Genomic DNA, 25,763 nt, shown 5'->3' on the forward strand with positions numbered 1-25,763 from the left:
AAAGGACGGCTCAGGTTTGGGAATCTCCCTAACATCCTTAGCCGTGAACACTGAAGCAAAGAATTCATTTAGTTTCTCTGCAATGACTTTATCGTCTTTAAGTGCTTCTTTTGTATCGCGATCGTCCAGGGTCCCCACTCGTTGATTAGCCAGCTTCCTGCTTCTGATGTGCTAAAAAATTTTTTGTTTATTTACCTTTTGAGTTTTTGACTAGCTGTTCTTCAAACTCCTTTCTGGTTTTTCTTATTACATTTTTACAATTAATTTGGCAGTGTTTATGCTCATTTCTATTTTCCTCACTAGTATTTGACTTCCACTTTTTAAAAGATGCCTTTTATCTTTCACTGCTTCTTTTACACGGTTGTTAAGCCACAGTGGCTGTTTTTTAGTTCTTTTACTGTGTTTTTAAATTTGGGGTATACATTTAAGTTGGGCCTCTATTATGGTGTCTTTGAAAAGTGTCCATACAGCTTGCAGGGATTTTACTTTAGTCACTGTACCTTTTAATTTCTGTTTAAATAACCTCCTCGTTTTTGCACAGTTCCCCTTTCTGAAATGTTAAATGTTATTATATTATGGTCACTATTTCCCAGCGGTCCTGTTATAGTTACTTCTTGTACCAGATCCTGTGCTCCACTCAGGACTAAATCAAGCATTGACTCTCCCCTTGTGGGTTCCTGTACCAGCTGCTCCATGAAGCAGTCATTTAAAGTACTAAGAAATTTTGTCTCTACATTTCGTCCTGAGGTGACATGTACCCAGTCAATATGAGGATAATCGAAATCCCTCTCTATTATAGAGTTTTTTTATTTTGATAGCCTCTCTAATCTCCCTTAGCATTTCATAGTCACTATCACTGTCCTGATCAGGTGGTTGATAATAGATCCCTACTGCTATATTCTTATTAGAGCATGGAATTACTATCCATAAAGATTCTATGGAACATGTTGATTCATTTAAGATTTTTACTTCATTTGATTCTACATTTTCTTCGTACATAGTGCCTCTCCCCTTGTGGGTTCCTGTACCAGCTGCTCCAAGAAGCAGTCATTTAAGGTATTAAGAAATTTTGTCTCTGCATTTCATCCTGAGGTGACATGTACTCAGTCAATATGGGGATAATTGAAATCCACGTCCCTGCTGCATGACCTGCTTTCTCCTTCCGATATATTTTGTACCCTGGTATGATGGAGTCCCATTGATTATCCTCATTCCACCAGGTTTCTGTAATGCCTATTATACAATATCCTCCTTTAACACAAGGCACTCTAGTTCACCCATCTTATTATTTAGACTTCTAGCATTTGTGTACAAGCACTTTAAAAACTTGTCATTGTTTATTTGTCTGCCATTTTCTGATGTGTCAGATTCTTTTTTATGTGAACGCTTCTCGTCTGATCTGACCCATATTTTATCCTCTTCCTTCCTTTCCTCTTGACTAAAACTTAGAGAATCTCTATGAATAGACTCTCCTGTAAGAAAAATCTCTGTCCGATCCACGTGCTCATCTGCAGCATTTGGCTTTCCCCCATCTCTTAGTTTAAAAACTGCTCTACGGCCTTTTTAATGTTAAGTGCCAGCAGTCTGGATCCACTTTGGTTTAGATGGAGCCCATCCTTCCTGTACAGGTTCCCCTTCTCCCAAAAGTGTCCCCAGTTCCTTATAAATCTAAAACCCTCCTCCCTACACCATTGTTTCATCCATGTATTCAGACTCTGAAGCTCTGCCTGCCTATCTGGCCCTGTGCATGGAACTGGAAGTATTTCTGAGAATGCCACCATAGAGGTCTTGGATTTCAGTCTCTTTCCTAGCAGCCTAAATTTGGCCTTCAGGATGTCTCTGCTACCCTTCCCTATGTCATTGGTACCTACATGTACCACGACCACTGGCTCCTCCTCAGCACTACACATAAGTCAATCTAGATGCCTTGAGAGATCCGCAACCTTCGCACCAGGCAGGCAAGTCACCATACGGTTCTCCCGGTCATTGGAAACCCAGCTATCTACATTTCTAATGATCGAATCTTCCATTACTAACACCTGCGTTTTCCTAATGACTGGAGTTCCCTCCCCCAGAGAGGTAACCTCAGTGCGAGAGGATATCCCAACATCTGGAAGGAGGGTCCCAAGTATGGGAAGGTTTCCCTCTGCTCCCATTGACTGCTCTCCTTCCCTAAACCTTTCATCCTCCTTAACAGTTCAAGGGCTGTCTGACTGGAGGTGGACAATTCTACAGTGTCCCGGAAAGCCTCATCAACGTACCTCTCTGCCTCCCTTAGCTCCTCCAGTTCAGCCACCTTGGCCTCCAAAGCCCATATGTGGTCTCTGAGGGCCAGCAGCTCCTTGCACCGAATGCACACATATACCACCCACCCACAGGGCAGGTAATCATACATGCTGCACTGAGTGCAATAAACAGGATAGCCCCCACTCTGCTGCTGGGCTTCTGCCTGCAGTCTCTCCGGCAGCTAACTAGCTTATTGATAGGGTTTTTATTTAAATCATGAAGTTTAGGTTTTAGTTAAGTTTAAAGGTTTTAAAGAAGAGCAAGTGTACCTCACCCCCTTCCCAACTCCCTCTCAAAACTCCCTGTTAGCTCACCCTGTTTGCAAAGGCTCCCTGGTCACTGACTCACTGCTTTACAAAGCCCTGACCTTCCTGATAGCCCCCCCTACTCCTGAATAAGGCTCAATAAATGAACAGAGAGTTCAAGATTTCAAACCTTGCTTAAAAGCTCATAGCTTCCAACTTCCGGCCACAGCACAAACACAAACACACGCTACAGACAAGGGTCCTGTATTTGCTCCTCCTTCACCAGGAAAGCTCCCTCTCAAAACTCCATTAGCTGCCCCTGTTTGCAAAGCTCCCTGGATATTCCAGAAAAAAATAGGGCTGACCTAAAAATGTTGGTAAATTGGAAAGGAAAAATAAATAAATGAATAAAATACAAATAAAATTATTTCAGGTCAAGAAAAATGTTTTGTTCAACAAAACAAAAAAGGAGAGGCACAGCATCTGGGACTGGGCATAAGCTGGAAATCAGCTGATTCCCAGCTTGTGCCCAGTCCCTCCTAACTCCCTGCCTTCCCTGCCCCCCACAGATATGATACTGGGGGTACCAGCTTTTAACCCAGCTTCCCCAGCTCCTGAATAGTGCTTTTTTGCCATGGTCTGACTGCTTGCTTTCTCACCCAATAACCAGAAAGTGCAGGCAAGAGGTTTCTAGAAATAGGCAGCACCCACACTGTTTGGGCCCTTTGGAAGGGGGCCATACCCTCCTTCTACGCAAGTTTAACACTGCAGAAATCAGTATCCCTCCTGCACACAGGCCAGGCTGAGGCTTTACTTAAATTCCACCCAACCATCCTGGACACCTCTCTAGTGGGAGATCCCAGTTGTCGGTAGCTACCCACCCTAGCCTCACTAGGTAGAGAGCCAGATGCTGCAGGAAACTACAGCATATTAGCTGTCAGCTCAGTGGCCTACCCGCTAGCGAGGCTTCATAGCGGTCCACCAACTGGCAGCCTTCTTGGCCCACCCCACTGTTGCCACTCCAGTGCCCTTGGTAGTGATAACCTTCCCACTTAGCCTGCCAGCTGTGAGCTTACAGAGTCGAGAAGAAAACCAAAACCAAATAAAAATAGACTACACAGCAAGGGAGTCCTGCCGCCATTGCCACAACTGTTAGCTTGAAACCATTAGATCTATGATTTTACTAGTCAGAAGATGGGCTGCCTGCAGTATCCTACCTCCTCCACATCTGTTATCAATGTTTAGTGTAGTTGAGATGCAGGCAGGTTGGATAAAACAAGATCTTTATTAGATAACACAAATAAACAAACTAGGATTCCTTGCAACATACCAATAATGGCTCGGATGTTAGCACAGATGTTACCATAGGGCAGGGGTTGGCAACCTACAGTGTGCATGCTGTAAGTGTTCCGTGAGCCAATTTTCAGTGGCATGTGGGGCCAGAGCTCAGACCTGCCCCTCCACACTGTGCAGCAGGGAGCCTGTGTTCCCTCAGTTACTGACACCTCATTGGGATTGCCAGAAAACAAGCCAAGCTGAGGGAGATCTCTTCCCTTCATGATATTAAATACTTCCTGGCTTAGGATTTTTAAGCTAAATAGCTGCTTCAACATCTACACATAAAAATGAACCAATGTTCTTCTTTTACTTAGTTTCAGAGCCATATAGTTGACATAGGAACCATAAATCTCCATCATAACCCAGAAAGATACCAGTGTCCGTTCCCCTTCCACAGATGGGAGCACAGTAATCAACCAGCCACAAGGGTTTTGCTGTGCAGCTATTTGGCTGCATTCTCACTCTCTCACCTTTTCTGCATTACTTGCCCAACCCCCTTCCGCCCCAAACTCCCTATCATACCCCCACCCCACCTCCTCACCTGCCACCAAACTCCTTTCCAGACGCTGCCATACTCATCCCACCCTGCACCCTGCCTCTCACTGAGATCCTGCACCCCTATCGCCATCACACTCACTGGTAGCCTTGTCCTGCACACTGAACCTTGCTTTTCTGTCCCCACCCCAGAGTCTAAGAAACCTCAGAAAAGTAAATCTGGCCTATGGGAAGCCCCAAACCTCAGTCCTCCCTGTCCCTTCCCCTTGCCCTGTGGGTCTGGAGCGCCAGAGGCGTGAAGTGTCATAGGTGGAGGCCACCTCAGTGAGGGTTGGGGGTTTTGGGAAGAGTTTTTTTTGCTTTTCATTTGTGTGGTTCACAACTAATTTTTCTATGGGTCAGTGGCCCCTGACACAAAAAAGGTTCTACACTCCTGCCATAAATAAAGAAAACATGGAAACCTTTTGTGTTGGACATAAATTAATATTTTCTTTATTTAAAATGACATTTGATAAACTAACATCAGAAAGTTAAAATGCTTAATCTGTTTAATAATTTAAATTAAACCATTCTCCCTAGCTTCAGCACTAACAAAATGGCTCTGGAATAACTATGTAATTAACGGTGAGTTTCCATTAGCAACTGGTAGTCCATGGAAAGGTTTGCATTGAGCCAAATGGTCCACGGGCCAGAAATTTTAACAACCACTGTGCTAAATGGAGCTGCACCATGCTTGAAACAGAGCAGCTCCCAGAGCAGGTAATAAAAAGCAAGATAAGGAGAGAATAAGTAGGGGGAGGAAGAATGAGGGAGTGGGTGATAGGTATTTGAGAGGGGAAGTCTGAGGGGAGGCAAGTTTGGAGAATCCCTTGTGCACGGGAAAGAGAGGCAGAAACAGCATTCTTTAGCCTCCTGGGAAGATGGAGGTAAGGAGCTGACTGCATGGGATAGGTGGGGGAAAGAGAGGGAGAATGGGTGGGTGTTGGCACTGGGGTGAGGTGGAGGCAGGGAGATAGTTTGATTGTGCTGTGAGGTGGGGGAGCTGTGGATAATTTGTGCTTTAGCTGGGAGTTAGGACAGGACAGACTGCTGGTGACTGCTACTTTGAGAAGCAGAATTTTATCCCAGCCCCAACCTGGGCAGGGGGAGCAGATTGCACACGGATAGGTGGGGGAAAGAGGGATGGTTGGGTGCTGGCATCTGTGTAGTGAGGTGGAAGCAGGGGACAGTTTATTTTGGGTGTCTGACTCATTTGTTGCAATCCAGATTGCAGTCCCCTCTCTCTGGCTGGGTTGGAGCTGGGGAGGAAATCAGGCTGCATGGGGTGTGTGTGTGTGCGGGGAGGACATTTGCATGATTACATTTAAAACAAAGTTTACAGAGGTGTTACTGGTTTAAGGTAAGAAAAAAAGATTCTTTTAATAGAATTATTTTGGAAGTGTTGCAGATATCTAAAATTCTGATGTGTAATGATTTTTTTAAAGCCCATGTTACTAAAACAGTAAGATCTCCATCTTATTTTATTTATTAATGAAGCTGCTAAGTGGGACTATTATTGACTTTAAAAAGTACGAATGGCATGCAAACCCTTAAATATAAGTAAGTAATTTAAATCTCGGCACGCCACTTCTGAAAGATTGCTGACCCCTGCCATAGGGGATGAACCCCAGGGCCCAAACCCTTGTAATAGGGAAGCAAGACAATAGAGAAGGACTATACCATGTCCTGTAGACACTGGGATGACACAGGAGAAGACACAGGAATGCCAGGAACTGGATTCCAGGAACCTCTGGAACAGGTGAGTGGACTTTCCTCAATCTTCTGTCTTCTTTCTTCTGTTTTTGACACGCCGTCCTGCGTGTGGTATGCAGACACTCCGTATCTGATTCTGTGTGTGGATGTAAATTAATGGCTCCCTTCTACATGTAAGGACACTCAAAAGGGAAGGTAAACTGCTGCAGCTCTTTTCTCCCCCTCAGTCTTTATGGGAATCAGTTTTTGTAAGGCTGCAGGCTATAACCGATGTACAGGCAGTCCCAGGTTACGTACAAGATAGGGACTGTAGGTTTGTTCTTAAGTTGAATTTGTGTGTAAGTCGGAACTGGAACATATTGTAGGGGAAAACTCTAGCCAAACATTTCTCCAGAGCTCAGTTTTATTCTCCCACACCTCACTTCCCTCAGTCCTTTATTCTCAAGCTGAGGTGTCTGCTGAGAAAAGCCACTCCGTCTCCCTGGTCTGCTGGGGGGGAGGGGGCGCTAGCTTCACGTCTCCCTGGTCTGCTGGGGGGAAGCAGCTAGTGCGGGGTTGCCTCACCCCGTTTGTAAGTAGGGATCCGATGTAAGTCGGATCCATGTAACCCAGGGACTGCCTGTACTATATTTCACTCATTAAGAGGACTGGTGTGGAGGCCAGTAAACAAAAACCAGACTGAAAATGCAGTAGAATCTGTTTTACAATAATGAATATGCAAATAAGGGGTTAATTTTTCTTGATAATGAAGTAAAGCAGCAATTGTGCAGGAAAATATGAAGCTAGACATTATGACAGTGTCTGAACTCAGCACTTTCCTCCTGACATCGTAGATTGTTATTATATAATTAAGAGTTCACAACTGTTCTAATTTTGTCTTTTCTCTGTCCTCAAGTGCCATTGAAAATACTGGTTCAGAAGTATCTGGAGGTTTAGAAGGCTGGAGAGATGAGAAGTTTATAACTTAATAGCTTTAATATGCTTTTTAAAGATATTATTACATTGTATTAATCTCTTAAGACATTCATGCATGTTGGTGTAGTTACAGCACTAACTGAATGGAACCCACCAGGGTATCATCACGGGTGCAATGATATCAGATCTGCCCCAGTCAGCGACAGTACGCATCAGCCTCTTACTGTAGAACCCCCCAAAGATCCACACATTGCCGGGATTCCCCTGGAGTCTGCATGTCACCTCCTCTTCTTTCTGTAGACATGGACATTGACACTTCCCTCTCTCCCAAAGCAACCTTGCCCTGCATGCACATCTGCATTGTTGGAGGGATGCACTGTACCCCCAGCTGCTTTTCATGGGCAGCATGGATATTCCTTCAAGCCAACTCTCTGCTTCTAGATGGGAGCTAGAATTTCACAGGAACATTATTTTATTTTCCTCTCTCCAGTTTCCTGTTTTGCATTGATGTATCCACCACAGCACAGGCAAGTATCCAATAGATACAGCACTGAACTAGGCTGCTGGAGACCTGGATTATACTCCCCACTCTACCCCTGACTTGCTGGATGATGTTGGGGAAGTTACTATGTTTCCTTTCTCCTCCCACAACTTCAAAGCAGGGATGTTCTCTTAAGTCAGTTTAACTTCTGTGCCACGAAAGATAATGGAACAAATAATTAAAGAATCCATCTGCAAACGTCTGGAAGATAGTAATAAGGTGATAGGTATGGATTTGTAAAGCCAGCATGGATTTGTAAAGAACACATCGTGTCAAACCAATCCAATAGCTTTCTTTGATAGGCTAACAAGTCTTGTGAATAAGGGAGAAGCAGTAGACGTGGTATACCTAGACTTTAGTAAGCCATTTGATATGGTCTTGCATGACCTTCTTATCAATAAACTAGGCAAATACAACTTAGATGAGGCTGCTCTGTAATGTGGGTGCATAATTGGCTGGATAACTGTTTTCAGAGACTAGTTATTAATGGATCACAGTCATGCCGGAAGGGCATAACAAGTGGGGTTCTGCAGGGGGTCAGTTTACTATCTTCATCATCAATTTAGATTGCACTGCTCTACAGCCAAAATGCTTCTGAAATAAATGTAGTCAAACTTTACTAATTCTGAGTCACTGAGAATGAAAATGATGCTTAAAATTGTTGATTGGCTCTAGTTTTCAAGATATGCTATTGGGTCAGTATATACGACCCTTGACTTGGGAATGGCGGAGGATAAGTGAGTTATAAAGGGAAGGGATCTCAATTTAAACCAAAAATGACTAAAATACATCTTTGACTGGATCTATGAATAAATCTATGACTGGGTTTGGACAGTACTTGCTTTTTAGGCAAAACAATGAATGATGCAATCTGAAGCTGGTATTGCATCATACATGATATGAATTGCATCATGTTATTCCTAGAAGTCATGGATGATGCAATCATAACGAAGCTTACATCACTCTGCTGAACAAATTGCCCTATATCAGCTCTAGAAATCATACAGTGTCGTGCTCTCTTATTTGTCAGTGTTTGATTTTGCAAAGGGACACATTTCTGTTTAGCCAAAAAGAGCAGAGATGCCTCGTACTTGTGTGAACAGTGCAGATAACTTCTGCTATGTTTGTGGTGAAGTAACTTTTGCATCACAAAAGCGCAGTATAACCACTATGGTTAACAAAGCCTATCACCTTTATATTGGCTGCAAAATTGCTGATCAGGACAAGAGGTGGGCCCCACACATATGCTGCAACACTTGTGCAATAAATCTTTGCCAGTGGTTGAACAGGAAAAGGAAATCTATGCCTTTTGCAGTGCCAATGATTTGGAGAGAGCCAACAGATCATACCAGCAATTGTTACTTCTGCATGGTGCCTCCAGTTGGGAAAGGTGTGTCAAAGAAGAAAAAGTGGACTGTGCATTATCCAAACATTCCATCAGCTATACGCCCAGTACCCCACGGAGAAGGACTGCCGGTTCCTGATGCACCAGAATCGTTCTCACTTGAGTCAGATGAGGAAGAGGATGAAACTTCTGGTCCTGAACCATCAATGTCACAGAACCCACATTTTCTCCCATCCTCCTCCTCTGAACCACACATCATAACACAAGGTGAACTGAATGACCTTGTCAGGGATTTGGAACTACCCAAGAGTAAGGCAGAGCTGTTGGGCTCCAGATTACAGCAGTGGAATCTCCTGGCAGGTGATGTTAGGGTTTCCATGTTCCGTGACCGTCAAAAGGATCTTGTCCCATTCTTATTCATGGAAGGTGATCTTGTAGCCTGCAACAACATCGGTGGTGTGATGGCAGCCCTCAACATCATTCACGATCCAGATGAGTGGAGACTGTTCATTGATTCATCGAAGACAAGTCTTAAAGCTGTTTTTCTGCATAATGGCAATGTTTTTCCATCAATTCCAGTGGGTCATGCAGTCCATATGAAGGAAACCTATGACAACATGAAACAACTTTTGAGGTGCATAAACTATGAACAACATCAGTGGCAGCTTTGTGGCGATTTGAAGGTTGTTGCTCTCTTGCTTGGTCTGCAGACTGGATACACAAAGTACTGCTGTTTTCTCTGCGAATGGGACAGTCATGCAAGAGATTCCCACTACATCAAGATAGATTGGCCACTCCGACAGTCATTGGAGCCTGGGAGGAAAAGTGATCAGCATCCACCACTTGTTGAATCAAGGAAGATTTTGTTACCACCCTTAGACATCAAGCTGGGTCTGATGAAGAACTTTGTCAAGGCCATGGACAAAAAAGAAGCAGCATTCAAGTACCTTCGTGGAAAATTTCCAAGGTTAAGTGAAGCTAAGATAAAGGAATGTGTCTATGTTGGTCCTCAGATTCGTGAACTTCTTCGAGATGATGCATTTGACCATGCACTGCGTGACAAGGAAAAGACGGCATGGAAAGCCTTCCAGTTAGTGGCAATACATTTTCTCGGAAACAACAAGGCAGACAACTACAGGCTGTTGGTGGAAAACCTCCTCAAGTCATACAAAAGCCTTGGTTGCAACATGTCACTAAAGATACATTTTTTGCACTCTCATCTAGATTTTTTCCACCGAACTGCGGAGCGGTGAGCGACGAGCACGGCGAGCGATTTCACCAGGACATTGCAACAATGGAGAAACTCTATCAGGGCAAATGGAGCCCATCAATGCTTGAAGACTATAGCTGGACAGTGACAAGAGATGCTCCATTTAATGAATACAAGAGACAAACCAAGAAGCGCCGAGTAGACATTGAATAGGACTAAACTATATATATAATAGTTTTTTGCCTTTTGTTTCATAATAAATTTTATTTATATAACCCTTTTGCTGATTTTTAAAGTGTTACATAAACAGGACAGGTAAAATATTATCATGTAAAGCAACCATAAACACATGAAAAGACCTAGGTTTACAATTTATTATTAAAACTCTACTATCTACACAATATACATAGATGTAAAATGTAAAAACTTAAATATCTTGGAAAAAGTAGCCAATCAGTTGTTTTAATTGTCATATTTGAATTCAGCACATCAAAATGCATAATAAATAGCACATTTTATTTCTGAAGCAGACGACTTCTAAAAAATTGCAGACCAGTGTTAGAAGATGGTATACAGAGTATGCTTATAAAGTTTGCAGATGATACCACGCTGGGAGGATGGGGAATAATTCAAAATGATCTGGACAAACTGGAGAAATGGTCTGAGGTAAAAGGGATGAAGGTGAATAAAGAGAAATGCAAGTACTCCACTTAAAAAGGAACAATCAGTTTCACACATACAGAATGGGAAGTGACTGTCTAGGTCTAGGAAGAAGTACTGCAGAAAACGATCTAGGGATCATGGTGGACCACAAGGTAAATATGAATGGACAGTGTTTCAAACAAAGCAAACATGATTCTGGGATGCATTAACAGGAGTTTTATGAGCAAGACATAAGAAGTAATTTTCCGCTTTACTCTACCCCCTATGATTTCATGATCACTTTCACCCACGCAGCCTTCCACTTTCAAATTCTCAACCAGTTCCTCCCTATTTGTTAGGATCAAATCTAGAACAGCTTCCCCTCGGTAGCTTTTTCAACCTTCTGAAATAAAAAGTTGTCTCCAATGCAGTCCAAGAACTTATTGGATAGTCTGTGCTCCATTGTGTTAATTTTCCCAACATATATCTGGATAGTTGAAGTCCCCCATCACCACCAAATCTTGGGCTTTGGATGATATTGTTAGTTGTTTAAAAAAAGCCTCATCCACTTCTTCCACCTGGGTAGGTGGCCTGTAGTAGACTCCTAGCATGGCATCACCTTTGTTTTTAATCCCTTTTAGCCTAACCCAGAGATTCTCAACACTTCCGTCTCCTATGTCCATCTCCACCTCACTCCAAGTGTGTTCATTTTTAATATATAAGGCAACACCTCCTCCCTTTTTTCCCTGTCTAGCCTTCCTTTGCAAGCTGTACCCTTCCATACAAAATTAGAAATAAGCTAATTTGAAATAACGCATCTAGACACAATAACTAATTCAAAATAGCATTTTTCGAATTCAAAATAGCACATCCACGTTGAGTGGACCCTGAGTCGAAGGTAAGGCTGGCCGGAACCAGTGCCGGCAGGGCATCGTGTGGGGCTGCTGCCTTAGGCTATCTGAGATCTGTGCTACCTCCCATCCCGGACAGACGTTTCTCTGCTTGCTGGTCTACCTCGCTGAGGGACAGCAAAGCCATTTGTGTCTCGGAGTACTCTGCTTGCTCTCACTCGGGACACCATGGCACTCTGCAACATGGAACCAGTCCTGTCCCATGGGACTCTGTTGCATCTCGTGGACACATTGCCAGCAGCCTGGCTGCACTGTCTGCAGGCTGCCATCCGGGAGGACCATCGAGGGGCTGTCAGGATCCAGGGGGCCCTGTGGGAGAGCTTCCACCCTGAGGAGCGATAACAGTCTCCCTGGTCTGCCCCACTGGGGGCTTGTGCCCCATTTCTTCCTCTCATCCTTCCACTTACCCTTCCCTAGCCCCCCCCCTTCCTGATGTCAGATAAAATACACTTTTGTCTCAAAAATACAAACTCTGTTTATTTAACAAAACTGGGGTGGGGGGGATGAAACTCTGGGGAGATTGGGAAGAGTGGCGGGAGAGGGGAGGAAAAACGGTGGGAGGGGGAGGGGGAAAACTTGGAGGAGGGAGCTGGAAGGGGGAAGCAAGGGGGAGGGGAAGCTCAGCACTCAGGCGTGGGGGTCTCACCGGGCCAACTGCCTCCCAGCACCGCTGGGGAGGGGGCCTTGGCATCCCCGGGGGGATGGGGAGGAGGGTGCAGAGGTTGAGGTGGAGAGTGTGGAGGTTGAGGAGAAGAGGAGGGAAGGGGGACAGGAGTGGGAGGAGGAACAGTAGCTGGGGGGGGCAGAAGGCGCAGGACTGGCCGTGGGCAGCATGCTCTGCACCAGGGCTGCAGATGGTGACAGATGGCACGACCCTGGGCAAGCAGCTCCTGCTGGAATTCCCGGTCATCCTGAGCCCACTGCTCCATGATCCGGGTCTGGGCTTGCAGGGCCTGCAGGTGCTGTTCTCAGTACCTCTGTCACATGGTGGTGGTCCTGCTGAGGCCGTGGGTGTGGAGTATTTCCCAGGTGGAGTGATGCGTCCTGCACAAGCAACTGGTGCGGCTATAAAGAAAGAAGAGAAGTGGTCAATTCTCTCTGGGGACACAGTGGATGATGTCCACCCCCCCCCCCCCGCTAGGTGAGGGTGACCGTGCCCTGCACCATCAGAGCCGATGTGCTTGCACAGAGGCCATGGTCAGCATGTCCTGCTCTGCCTGGGAATAGGAGCTGCCCCAAGACCGCACCCAGGCCCCTGTGCTGTGTATAGTGCAGCCGGGGCGGGGGGGAGATGTCCCCTGCTCCTGTGTAGAGGGGCCGTGTGAAGGGAGGGCATCCTGCTGTGTCCTGCTCTGAGGTCGGGAGCATGTCAGATCTCTTCACACAAATGTGTGCCTATCGGGCACGCAGCTGAAGCCAACTGCCCAAGGGTGGCACGGTCCGTGCCTGCACGTGCACAGGTGGTCCGTGGGAGGCAGGGCCCACGCGCGCGGTCCCTGGTCTCCCTCCCCGCCTCCCCCCCAGGTAGGGGACAGTGCTGGCACTTATCTGGTATGGCCTCCTTGGACGACCCTGCCGACTCCGGTGCTGGGACAGCTGGTGTTGGCCCCTCTGCTGTGCCCGGGTCAGGGCCCTCAGCTCCTGGCTCACTGCCCCCTGGGCTGGCATGGACCGCCCTGCCCATCAGGATTCGGTTAAGGGCGGGGAAGTAGGGGCAGGTGGCAGCCCCTGCTGCAGCACTGCCCCTGGAGGTCCTGGCATACGCCTGCCTGTGCTCCTTTACTTTCAGGTGCTCCTGTTCCTGGGTGTGTCTGTGTCCCTTGTGGGCCATGGCGGCCACTAGGAGGCCATAGACGGCGGCATTCCTCTGACTGGTGCGGAGATCATGGACATTGGGGGCCTCTCCCTATACCTCAATGAGGTCCATGGTCTCCGCACCAGTCCAGGTGGCTGCATGCTGTCTATGGCCCCTGACTGGCCCCTGAGTGCTGGGGGACTGGGTGGGGGAGAGCTGGCTGCCACTGGCTGCCATTGTGCGGCCTCTGGGTGAGGGGCTGTGGCTGCTTGCAGGCCTGGCTCTCGCACATGGGGGAGAGGAGAGGAGTTTTCCTGGTTTGGCCCAGAGTGGCCACCAGGGGAAACGGTGAAGAGCTGGAGGCCCCCTATTTCGAATTAAGTGTCTACACAGCACTTAATTCGAATTAGCTATTTTGAATTTGGCGTTACTCCTCGTAGAAGTCCAGATCCAAGAATAAATAAGGGAAAGGGGAGGAAAAAAGGAGTAAAAAAAGAGAAAAAAGGAGGGGAAGAAAAAAAGAGAGACAGTGAGTAGATGGCTCAAATTGTTACAAGACAACCCCCTAACCTTAAACAAATCCTTTCCAGTAACCATACAACACGTCTCCATCAGACTGATCCAGGAACCTACCCCTGCAATCAGTCCCAGTGCCAACTCTGCCCACACATCTACACAAGTGATTTCATCACTGGACCTGACCACATCAGCCACCAAATCAGAGGCTCATTTAATTGCACATTCACTAGTATGATCTATGCCATCAAATGCCAACAATGCCCCACTTTCATGTATATTGGCCAAACTGGACAGTCTCTACGGGAAAGAATTAATGGATACAAATCAAATGTCTGAAAAGGCGACACACAGAAACCTGTTGGAAAACACTTTCATCTGCCTGGACACTCATTACTGGATCTCCAAGTCACCGTTTTATTTCAGTTCAATTCCACAATCCAAATACATAGAGAAGGGTTGGAACTTAACTTCATTTACAAATTTAATTCTTATGCAACTGGAATGAACAGGGACATCGGCTGTCTCGCACACTACCTTCCACATCCTAATGACTTAACCAACCAACCCAACAATGGAGGTGCTAATTGTTCTTACCAGCCACTTGTAAGTACAGGCAGTCCCCGAGTTACGCGGATCCGACTTACGTCGGATCCGCAGTTACGAACGGGGCACTTCCTCTCCCTGCTCTCGAGCAGACCAGGGAGAGGAAGCAAAGCGGCGGCAGAACGCGCGGCCAGCTGACAGCCCAGACGCGTCTGGGCTGTCAGCTGGCCGCGCGCTCCGCTCTGCTCCCCCCCCCCCTCTGCAGACCAGGGGGAGGGGGAGCAGAGCGGAGCAGAGCAGAGCGGCGGAACGCGCAGCCAGCTGACAGCCCAGACGCGTCTGGGCTGTCAGCTGGCCGCGCGTTCTGCCGCTCTGCTCTGCTCCGCTCTGCTCCCCCTCCCCCTGGTCTGCAAACCATGGCGGGGGGGGGGAAGCAGAGCGGAACGCGCGGCCAGCTGACAGCCCAGACGCGTCTGGGCTGTCAGCTGGCCGCACGCTCCGCTCTGCTCCCCCCCCCCTGCAGACCAGGGGGAGGGGGAGCAGAGCGGAGCAGAGCAGAGCGGCGGAACACGCAGCCAGCTGACAGCCCAGACGCGTCTGGGCTGTCAGCTGGCTGCGCGTTCCGCCGCTCTGCTCTGCTCCGCTCTGCTCCGCTCTGCTCTGCTCCGCTCTGCTCTGCTCCGCTCTGCTCTGCTCTGCTCCCCCTCCCCCTGGTCTGCAGACCAGGGGGAGGGGGAGCAGAGCGGAGCACGCGGCCAGCTGACAGCCCAGACGCATCTGGGCTGTCAGCTGGCCGCGCGTTCCGCCGCTCTGCTGTGCTCCGCTCTGCTCCCCCTCCCCCTGATCTGCAGGGGGGGGGGAGCAGAGCGGAGCACGCCGCCAGCTGACAGCCCAGATGCGTCTGGGCTGTCAGCTGGCCGCACGTTCCGCCGCTCTGCTCTACTCTGCTCCCCCTCCCCCTGGTCTGCAGACCTGGGGGACGGGGAGCAGAGCAGAGCAAAGCCGCGGAGCCCGAGGGCAGCAGGATAGCCACGGCGCATCTGGGCTGTCCCGCTGCCCCCGTGCTCCGCAGCTTTGCTCCGGACGCCTGTGGTACAGCAGCTGGGGCGCTGCCGGTTGGTCCCGTAGCGCCGCTCTGGGTGCCATTGGACCAACCCAGCAGCACCCCAGCTGCTCTGCCCCAGGTGTCCCCTAGTCAGCAGCTGCTGAAAATGACCAGTGGCTGACTACAGGAAGCCCCTGCCCCGGGCTTTCTTGAATCAGCCGCTGATCAGTTTCAGCAGCAGCTGACTTGGGGATGCCTGGGGTTCTTAAGTTGAATCTGTATGTAAGTCAGAACTGGCGTCCAGATTCAGCCACTGTTGAAACTGATCAGTTTCAGCAGCGGCTGAATCTGGACGCCAGTTCCGACTTACATACAGATTCAACTTAAGAACAAACCTACAGTCCCTATCTTGTACGTAACCCGGGGACTGCCTGTACTTGAACAATCTATTCACTGTCTCAATTTTTTCGTCCCCTCTTTTTTTCCTCCTTCCCCTTTCCCCCCTTCCCTTATTTATTCTTGGCTCTGGACTTCCAATACTCCTGTCATCTGAAGAAGTGGGTTGTGCCCACAAAAGCTCATGATACCATCTACATGTTTTATTAAGAAAGTAATGTAATGTAACAGAATGAAAATTGTAAACAATGCTGCATTAAATCTACTATGTACATATAAGTGTCACAACAAAGTTTCATTACAAAAATTAGGTCCAAAAGCTTTCTTAACAATGACAAAGAAGTGCTCTATATAAGCTCTTTAGCTTGTTTCACTCACTACCAGCAGTTGTTCCAAACGAGGCATACAGCTAGTTCGGATTAGGAAGCCTAATCCGAACTAGCTAGTCCGTGCCGCATGTAGCCGCGCGGCATGGAGTCCGACCTAGCCGGCATTTAAAAATGGCGCTGGCCGGATTCATGCAAATGAAGCCCGGGAAATTCAAATCCCGGGCTTCATTTGCAACTCTGTATGACTATATTACCCCCCCTAGTTCAAACTAGGGGGGTAGTGTAGACATACCCTGAGGGGGGATATGATAGAAGTCTATAAAACATGAGTGGTGTGGAGAGGGTGCATAAAGAAAAGTTCTTCATTAGTTCCCATAATAGAAGGACTAGAGGACACCAAATTAAATTAATGGGTAGCAGGCTTCAAACTAATAACAGAAAGTTCTTCTTCACAAAGCAAATAGTCAACCTGTGGAACTCCTTGCTGCAGGAGGCTGTGAAGGCTACAACTAGAATAGAGTTTAAAGAGAAGTTAGATAAATTCATGGAGGTTGGGTCCATGAAGTGGTATTAGCCAGGGGGTAGAAATGGTGTCCCTGGCCTCTGTTTGTGGAAGGCTGGAGATGGATGACACGAGACAAATGGCTTGGTCATTGTCTTGGGTCCATCCCCTCCAGGGTACCTAGTGTTGGCCGCTGTTGGCAGACAGGCTGCTGGGCTAGATGGACCTTTGGTCTGACCCAGTAAGGCCATTCTTATGTTCTTATGTTCTAAGCTGAGGGCTCAAGATCAGGGGTCTCACTGGACCACCCTGATTTTCATGCAAACCTGCTCCTGGGTGGCCAGACTGGCAGCTATCCTGCCCTAGATGGCCACTTTCCTGTGCTTAGTGCGAATGTCGTGGATGAGGTCCACGATGTCCACACTAGACCAGGCGGGCGCCCGCCTCTTGCAGCCCCGGGCAGGCTCCTGGGAGCCGCCAGCCTGGTCCCGGAAAGAGGCGGAGGGCTGGGTGGCAGCGGGTGGCTGGCTCGTGCCGTGCCAGGTGCAGGGTCTGCTGGCTGGGTGCTGGCAGGCTTGCACCTGGCACGGGCACCGTAGCCAGACCGTGCCCCTTTAAGGGCTCTGGGGGCGGGAGGAGGGCAGAAGAGTTTCCTAGGTGGTGCCCAGAGTGGCCACCAGGGAAAGCTCAGGGGGTATGTCTACACTACCCCGCTAGTTCGAACTAGTGGGGTAATGTAGGCATACCGCACTTGCAAATGAAGCCCGGGATTTGAATTTCCCGGGCTTCATTTGCATAAGCAGGGAGCCGCCATTTTTAAAACCCCACTGGTTTGAACCCCGTGCAGCGCGGCTACACGGGGCACGAACTGCCGTTACTCCTCGTGAAATGAGGAGTAACGGTAGTTCGAACTAGGAAGCCTAGTTCAAACTACCTAGTTCATGCCCCGTGTAGCCGCGCTGCACGGGGTTCGAACCAGCGGGGTTTTAAAAATGGCGGCTCCCCGCTTATGCAAATGAAGCCCGGGAAATTCAAATCCCGGGCTTCATTTGCAAGTGCGGTATGCCTACATTACCCTCCTAGTTCGAACTAGGAGGGTAGTGTAGACATACCCAGGAGGACTAGCCTCCCACTAGTTCGAATCAAGTGGCCACACAGCCCTTAATTCGAACTACTTAATTCGAACTAGGCATTATTCCTCGTAGAATGAGGTTTACCTAGTTCGAATTAAACGCTCCGCTAGTTCGAATTAAGTTCAAACTAGCGGTTTGTATGTGTAGCGCCTATGAAAGTTAATTCGAACTAACGTCTGTTAGTTCAAATTAACTTTGTAGTGTAGACATACCCTAACTGAGAAACAAAAACCCCTAATCTATCTTGGCCTGGTAAAATCCTGGGACCAATCCAGCTTTAGCACATTCACTGACAATTACTTTATGTACTGGAAAGTTTTAAGTGCAACAATTTACATGTATTACTGACACACTACTGAATAATACAACTGAAACATGCTGCGAAATAATACTTCATTGTGAAAGTGTCTAATATACCAATAATATCCAGGAGAGGCAGGGTGTGCTTTGCCTACACCATTTTGAGTCAGGCACATTTTCTCTACCTGCTGTTGCTAATAGGCTCAAGCATATGTTTGTATGTCTGTTTTGTCAATCCACTTTCAGCTGTCACCAACCTTCACAGATAATCAACTAACACCAAGCATACCCACAAGGAGATAACTGGGGGTGGGGAAGAGACATGTAGAGGGTTTCCAGTTCCAAGGAATATACAAGTATATAACCTTGCTACTTTTTGCTACATGAATCATCTTTAGCACAGATAGTGACACACATTTCTGATTTTCAGGTATGATTTTTATTGTGGATCTTAACAGATCTTTAAAAAAAAAAGCAGAAGAAATGTAAGCAAAGTAGTGTCTCTTATTTACTGAGTACATAAAATACATGTTTATAAAAGCCATTAAATCTGCAGCTGAATGCATGCAAGTTAATTTATATAAACCAACATAATTAGCTACATTGTTTATAAAGCAAGAATCACACCTCTTTTTGTGTGTGTTGCACATTTAAGTATTGTGATTCTGAATTTTATAACTAAACAGGGACTAATAATACCAGGAAAGCACAGAATTATTAAAACTATTAGACAGCAAATAGAGTATAACAAAATTGTTTTTAGCTAATAGATTCAGGGCAAACAAGCACAGATTTGGACTCAGATACAGATAATTTTGCCCTAACAAATATTAAAAGATTAGATGGCTTTAAAATTTTGACATTTATGATGCTCATACATTTATTATTTTGTCTCCAATATCTGCTTACAATAGACTATTTTGGATGTGAACAGATTTTTAAAAAATCTTATTCTAACCTAATTTTCACTTTGCATGAAATATTTAATCTATGACTGCATTTATTTTAGAAAAATGCAATAATATTTCTCACAATAAGATGATAAAATACCACTAGGTAATGCTGCAAAAAAGGCTATAAATACTATTCAAAGGCACAAGGCTGCATTAAGGTGTTCAGCACATTCAGAGGCTTTGAGTGAAGACATTACAAGAGGAGATCAAGGAAATTAAAAAAAGAAAAGATCTAAAGCTAATATGTAGTATATTTAATATTAATATATATTTCTGCTAGTGAAAAAAACCCATCACTCAGATTAACATAATTCAGATTAACAACTTTACTGGCTTTTAGGCTATGTATAGACTGCAGAACTTTTCTGGGATACCGAAAGCTCTGCTGCATCCAAGGAACGTGTCCACTTTTTTGGAACAATTTCCAAAAAAGCGAACGTGTTCTTTTGGCATCCCTGTATTCCCTTCAGTGAGAGGAAGAAGAGATGTTCTGAAAGAGCAGTCTTTTCCAAAATTTGGCCCCATTTCAACGAGCCAAATTTTGGAAAAGACTTTTGCGACCTTTCCTGGCAGTGTAGACACATTTGTTAAAGCATCATTAATTAATAGGCTTGTCTGAACATAAAAAATACCCAAGACCTATGTTGAGGCCCTGGTGATGCAACTCCAATGACTTCAGTGGAGATACACTGGTAGAGAATTTGTTCCAAAGAGTAAACAGAAGATTTTACTTGGAATATTAGGGTTGTATTTAGTTTGTCCACAGATGTTCATGAGGTTTCCTGAACTATGCAGATGCATAGGCTGCTGCTCCCTCTTTTGAGAGAGACGTAGCTAGTATTATTAAGGAATGCTGAGGATAAGGCATTCTGAGATACTTCTTTTCATGGACAGTCCATTACCCTCTCAGCCCATTTGTAGTATATAGCAATCCAGTTCTATGGACATGATATTGGGGAGCAGAAAAACTCATTCAGCAGTTCCCCTGACATCCTTTCACAGGTCCATTCTTCCTGGCTGACTGAATGTCAAATGGGAATAAATTTTGGAGGAGCCAAGCCATCACCTTAAGTTAGCAGAGCTTCAGAAGATGACAACTCCATTTTGGAGGTCTCCTTTTGAGAAGTGGAGACTACTTGGCCTATACACTTGCCTTTCTCATTGTAAGACAAACAATAATTATGGGGAGGTGAGGCTCTATCAGGAGTCTCTGCCTGTTATGGAGGGCTCCCCTGACAAACACCACAATGGTCATTATGGGGATGGGGAAGACCCGCACATGGCTGTGATGGGAGATGGATGAATTAAGGATTGGGAAGCAGAGCACTCAGCTCTCCTGGCAGTTAATGCCCATGGTAGAGATTCATTCTTTCTTTTCTTTCTTTCTAATCCCTTGTAGCAGATCAATATTCTCTCAGCCTTCTGTGGTCCCAGCAGCTTCTGGGCCTTCATGTCACAGAAAGCCAGGGATTGTTTTGCTGGACTGGGCCCTTTAAAATTCAATGCAATCTTAAAACATTGTCCGTTAAAATTGCTACCACTGATGTGGAAATATTTAATCATTTACAAAGAATTATAAATAAAGCTGTAATTAACCTAAGACTTAAAATCACCTCTGTGCCAATGGGACAAATTCAAGCTCAGTTAGGGTATGTCTACACTACCACCCTAGTTCGAACTAGGGTGATAATGTAGGCAACCGGAGTTGCAAATGAAGCCCGGGATTTGAATTTCCCGGCCTTCATTTGCATCTCGCTGGGCGCCGCCATTTTTAAATGTCCGCTAGTGCGGACTCCGTGCCGCACGGCTACACGCAGCACGGACTAGGTAGTTCGGACTAGGCTTCCTAGTGAAACGAGGAGTAACGGTAGTTCGGAATAGGAAACCTAATCCGAACTACCTAGTCCATGCCGCGTGTAGCCGCGCAGCACGGAGTCCGCACTAGCGGACATTTAAAAATGGCGGCGCCCGGCGAGATGTAAATGAAGCCCAAGAAATTCAAATCCCGGGCTTCATTTGCAACTCCGGTTGCCTACATTACCACTCTAGTTCGAACTAGGGTGGTAGTGTAGACATACCCTTACACTTGTGTATATTGGGCATAACTGCACTGTAACTGAGAGCAAAATTTGACCTAATTTGTGTCACATAAGGAAGGTGCAGGCAAAATATGACTTGATAAAGAGAAAACTGACTATAGTAATATTCTATTTTTCTATAATTTTTCTATATTAAAAGCAATAAATATTAGATATCTATAGATTAGATTTCATATTCATTTTATAGGCTATTTAAATCTATATAAATCAGAGATAGAAGCAGTGATCCACTGGCCTGTAATATGTGTGTTAATACTAATATACTGTTCTAGATTCATAATAATTGTGCTCTCAGATATAGTTATATAAGATTTTAGTTTATAATAATTCTTGCTATAAAACAATATACAATTTTATAGTCTCAGGTGTCCAGCAATTACTGTACTGTAAGTATTTCACAATTCTGTTGACTGATTTTTTTAGATGGAATTTACTGACACAAAAAATTTGCCAATTACATCTTTAGCAGAGAATAAAATAATAAAAATTAGGACAAATGCACAGATGTGGCAAAGAGTTTTGCTGTTTTTAATCTTTCTTCTATGCACAGAGAGCTGTCTTTCCTAAAAAAGCACTCTCTGAAAGCAGAGGCAGTTAAAAATATTTGCTTTGCTATTATAATATGGTCTATGTATGAGAGCGTGTCTGATCTTTCCAAACAAATAAAATCTGTAAAAACAAAATGTTTACCGATTTGTTAAAGAACTGAGTTGTGGCATTCTAATAGTCAGGGCCGGCTCTATGGAGAGCGGGGCCCGATTCCAGGGGCAGGGCCGCACATGCGCAGGGCCCCGGGCGGCACGGTGGATGCTCGGGGGCCCACACATACGCAGTGCCCCGGGAGTACAACGCATGTGTGGCCCCTTGGGCGCATGGTGCATGCGCCATGCTCCCAGGACATCATGACGCATGCGCCGTGCGCCCAGGAGCCCCGCACAAGCGTCGGGCTCCCGGCACATGCGTTGTTTCCCTGGGTGTGGGGCCCCCTCAGGCGTGGGGCCCCAAGCTGGGGAATCAGCTGAATCGGTCTAAGGCCAGCCCTGCTAACAGTTACTAATATAGGGTATGTCTACACTGCCACCCGAGTTCGAACTAGGGTGGCTAATGTAGGCATTCAAACTTGCAAATGAAGTCTGGAATTTAAATATCCCAGGCTTTATTTGCATGTTCCCGGGTGCCGCCATTTTTAAATGCTCCGTAGTTTGAACTCCCTGCCCGTGGCTACACACGGCACGGACTAGGTAGTTCGAATTAAAGCTCCTAATTTGAACTACTGTTACTCCTCCTGCAATGAGGCATAACGGTAGTTCGAATTAGGAGCTTTAACTCGAATTACCTAGTCCATGCCGCATGTAGCCGCGGGAAAGGAGTTTGAACTATGGGGAATTTAAAAATGGCGGCGCCCGGGAACATGCAAATAGTTAAATCCTGGGCTTCATTTGCAAGTTCAAATGCCTACATTAGCCACCCTTGTTCGAACTAGGGTTGCAGTGTAGACATACCCATATAGACTTAGAGATGGACAAAATACATGCCAAATAACCAAAGGAGGTAAAACTGCTACTTCCTAGCAAAGTGCTGAAACTCACCTTAACTACTATGAGTACATACAGGAGAACACTTGTGGCTCAAGACTGGCTTTGAAAAAAATGCAGGCTAAGGTCCTATTGCTTATCTCCTCAAAAGGTCAATAGTACTGAGATCCAAAAGGACATTAACTAATTAGATAGCACATAGAAATTAGTGAATTCTGATGTGGGGGAGGAAAAGGGGGCACACAGTCCAATTATTTATTTCTTTTCCAGCTTCATAACCTTTTTAGAGACTCTGTTTAAAAGGAAAAGCTGACATGCATTTGAAAACTCTTACTAAAATGTAGGGCTATCCAGATAATCTTCACATTCAGAAAGTATGTAACAATACAGATAACTGAATTCTTGGTTCAATGAACATCCTAGTTTATTGTTTCTTGTATTAAATATTGATGTTATCTTTGCTTCAATCAATATTTACCTCTCAGAGCAATGAATCTCAATAAGCACCTCAACTGAAGTCAATATCAGCTTATTATTTACCATCACTTAGCATCCATAGAAGAACACCATTACTAGATTTAACACTAATGGTTGCACTGAAAAACAAAAAAGCAAAAACTGAAAAATAAGATATTTAGCAATTTAGAAAATGAGTAATATAAACATGTTATGAATAATTCTTACTAGCATTGAATTTCTTCAGATAACTGACACAAGAGACCACACGCAGGGTATAATTCATAGAGTTTAAGGCCAGAAGGAACCATGGACATCAAGTCTGGCCTGCAGCATAACACAGGCCAAAAATTTTACACAGTAATTCTGGCCCTAAAAGAATTTTTTGTTTTTTGTTTCCAAATGTGCAAGTCGATGCTAGTGAGCCCAATAACTCATGGTTGACTCACAAGATCCATTTTAGAAAGACATCTAAATCTTGATTTTAAAACTTTAAGTAATGATTACTTTACTACTCTTCTTGGTAACCACTGGTTTCTATGGCACTGTTCCTGACTTAGTCTCTTGCACTGTGATCGGCTAGAATGGACTCCTATGCCTTAACATTTGAGGCCTCTTAGAGGTGCGAGAGGAGAAAAAAAATGGACAATGTACAAGGCTCAATGTATAAAAACAGGCACTATTTTACTTTCTACTAAATTGATATACTTCCTTTCTAAGCTAAAAGCAAAACATCAGTACCCCCAAAAAATGTTTATCCTATATTTTTTAGGCTATTTATTTAAGTGCTATCCCATCTGACAGTTTTACAAATATTACAGTGACACACACTACAAACTTTTCTTTTCTTGTTCACTTTTGTTCACTCTACCACTTGTATTAAAACGTGTATGCTCAAAAACACTCCTTACCATTCTTACATTATATAGCCTTTGGCCTAATTTTTCAAAAGTGAATCTTGATCTTGCAGGCTACCATTTTTAGGTACCTCACTTGTAGCATCCTAATGAGGTCTAATTTTCAGTAAGAATTTAGCACCCACTTTCTGAAAATCAAGATTCTTTAAGGTCTTCAATTAGGAACCTGCTTTTTAAAAAAATTATTAATTAATAGTGCCCTTCCAAAATACTGTTTAATTTATACCAATTATAGTTTGTCTAAACTGTTAATTTTAAGTAAAAACAATTCCTTTACTTCCGTTTCTGCTTTCCCTGGGTGTCTTTTTAGGAGAGATCCTAGACATTTGAAGAGGCTGTATTATAAACTTTTGACACTGTTCTGAATTTTGAAATGTGTAATAAAGGTCTTTTCATAGCACAAAACCAAGCATACAAAATGTAAAGAGTGCTGTTTTAAATGCACATTTAAATCAGAACATCACACCATTGCAAGTTTGAAGGAGTAAGTAGTCATTTCAGTTAGTACACAAAAAACATACAACATAAAAAAATTTACTTAGGTTTAGTGTCTTTAGCAGTTCTCTTCTTAGCTCCAATGCGAACCATCACATTCTACCTGTCCTTCAGTAAATTAGCAGGATCTCCTGATGCATCCATCTTATTATAGGTAAAAGATCTTGTCCTCTCTCGGATTAGAAAAATAACTGTTTTTTTAATTAATATTTAAGATATAGCTGAAGATAACCTCTTACAATTAACTTCCAAAGTCAAGCCTAATTAAAGCTATCAAGTCTGCTGCTCATTGCGCTGAGTATTTTAAAATAGAATAAAAAACGTTAATGAGAGATGGGTTTCCCCAGAAGGTACCTAGTTATCTCCCTTCAGATCTTTTACTTTATCATTTAACTTGGTTTACTGTAGCCTTAATTTTAAGCATAAGGGTTTGAAAAGTATAACAAGAATAATCAGTTCAACACGCTTTTGAGAAGTGATTCAGCTCCTTTAGAAAATACAAATGCAAAGAAATGACCATAAAGAATATGATTGCTGTGATGGGTTGTTTTGTTAACACCCATTCATCTGTTCCAAATCAATTCCTCACTCCACATTCCGGTATTTGGTAAACAAATTGTACAGCACTCTCAAAGTTGACTTCAAGTCACAATTTACAATATCTAGGAAAAGGGAAAAAGGGAAAATCAGCCCCTTTCATGACACTCAGGAAGCACCCACAAAAAACCACCCCGCCTTCTCGTATGAAAGTGCATTCTTCTCTCCTCAGTCCCATTCCCAAACACATAATCACAAACTTAGAATGCATAAGGAGGGTGGGCATGGAAATGGGAAAAACATAAGGACAATTTTTGATGAGGACCTCAACTCAGACATCAACACTGCAGCCACCATTAGCTGCAGCTGCAGATGAATATAGGAACATGTAACTTCCTGATTTGCGAATACTTCCAATTACTTAGAGGTCTGCATGCAAAAATTAGCACCCATAATTATTTGTACCCTGCAGGTTCAAAACTGGAAGCAGTTTCTTTAAAAATTGGCAAGTAGAGCCTGACCTATCAGT

The 25,763-nt window shown here is 45.0% G+C and overlaps 1 protein-coding gene across 7 annotated transcripts in view; it reads right to left on the reverse strand.

Moving 5' to 3' along the window:
• The window catches only part of PARVA (parvin alpha), a 238,667-nt gene that overhangs the window by 59,357 nt on the left and 153,547 nt on the right, over nt 1-25,763 (reverse strand). For 5 of the 7 annotated variants that reach the window (XM_075927862.2, XM_075927860.2, XM_075927859.2 and 2 more), the window contains one exon: nt 5,143-12,745. The exons of 1 other annotated variant lie outside the window; for it this stretch is intronic. In XM_075927862.2, coding sequence (XP_075783977.2) covers nt 12,138-12,745 — 608 coding nt within the window. In that variant the 3' untranslated portion in view covers nt 5,143-12,137. Of the gene's footprint in view, nt 1-5,142; nt 12,746-22,691; nt 25,360-25,763 lie in introns of those variants that run through there. One more of the 7 variants, XM_075927865.2, reaches the window with a different exon arrangement.

Source organism: Pelodiscus sinensis, chromosome 5 (genome assembly GCF_052426305.1).
Source record: "Pelodiscus sinensis isolate ZL-2025 chromosome 5, ASM5242630v1, whole genome shotgun sequence".
Lineage (NCBI taxonomy): Eukaryota > Metazoa > Chordata > Testudines > Trionychidae > Pelodiscus > Pelodiscus sinensis.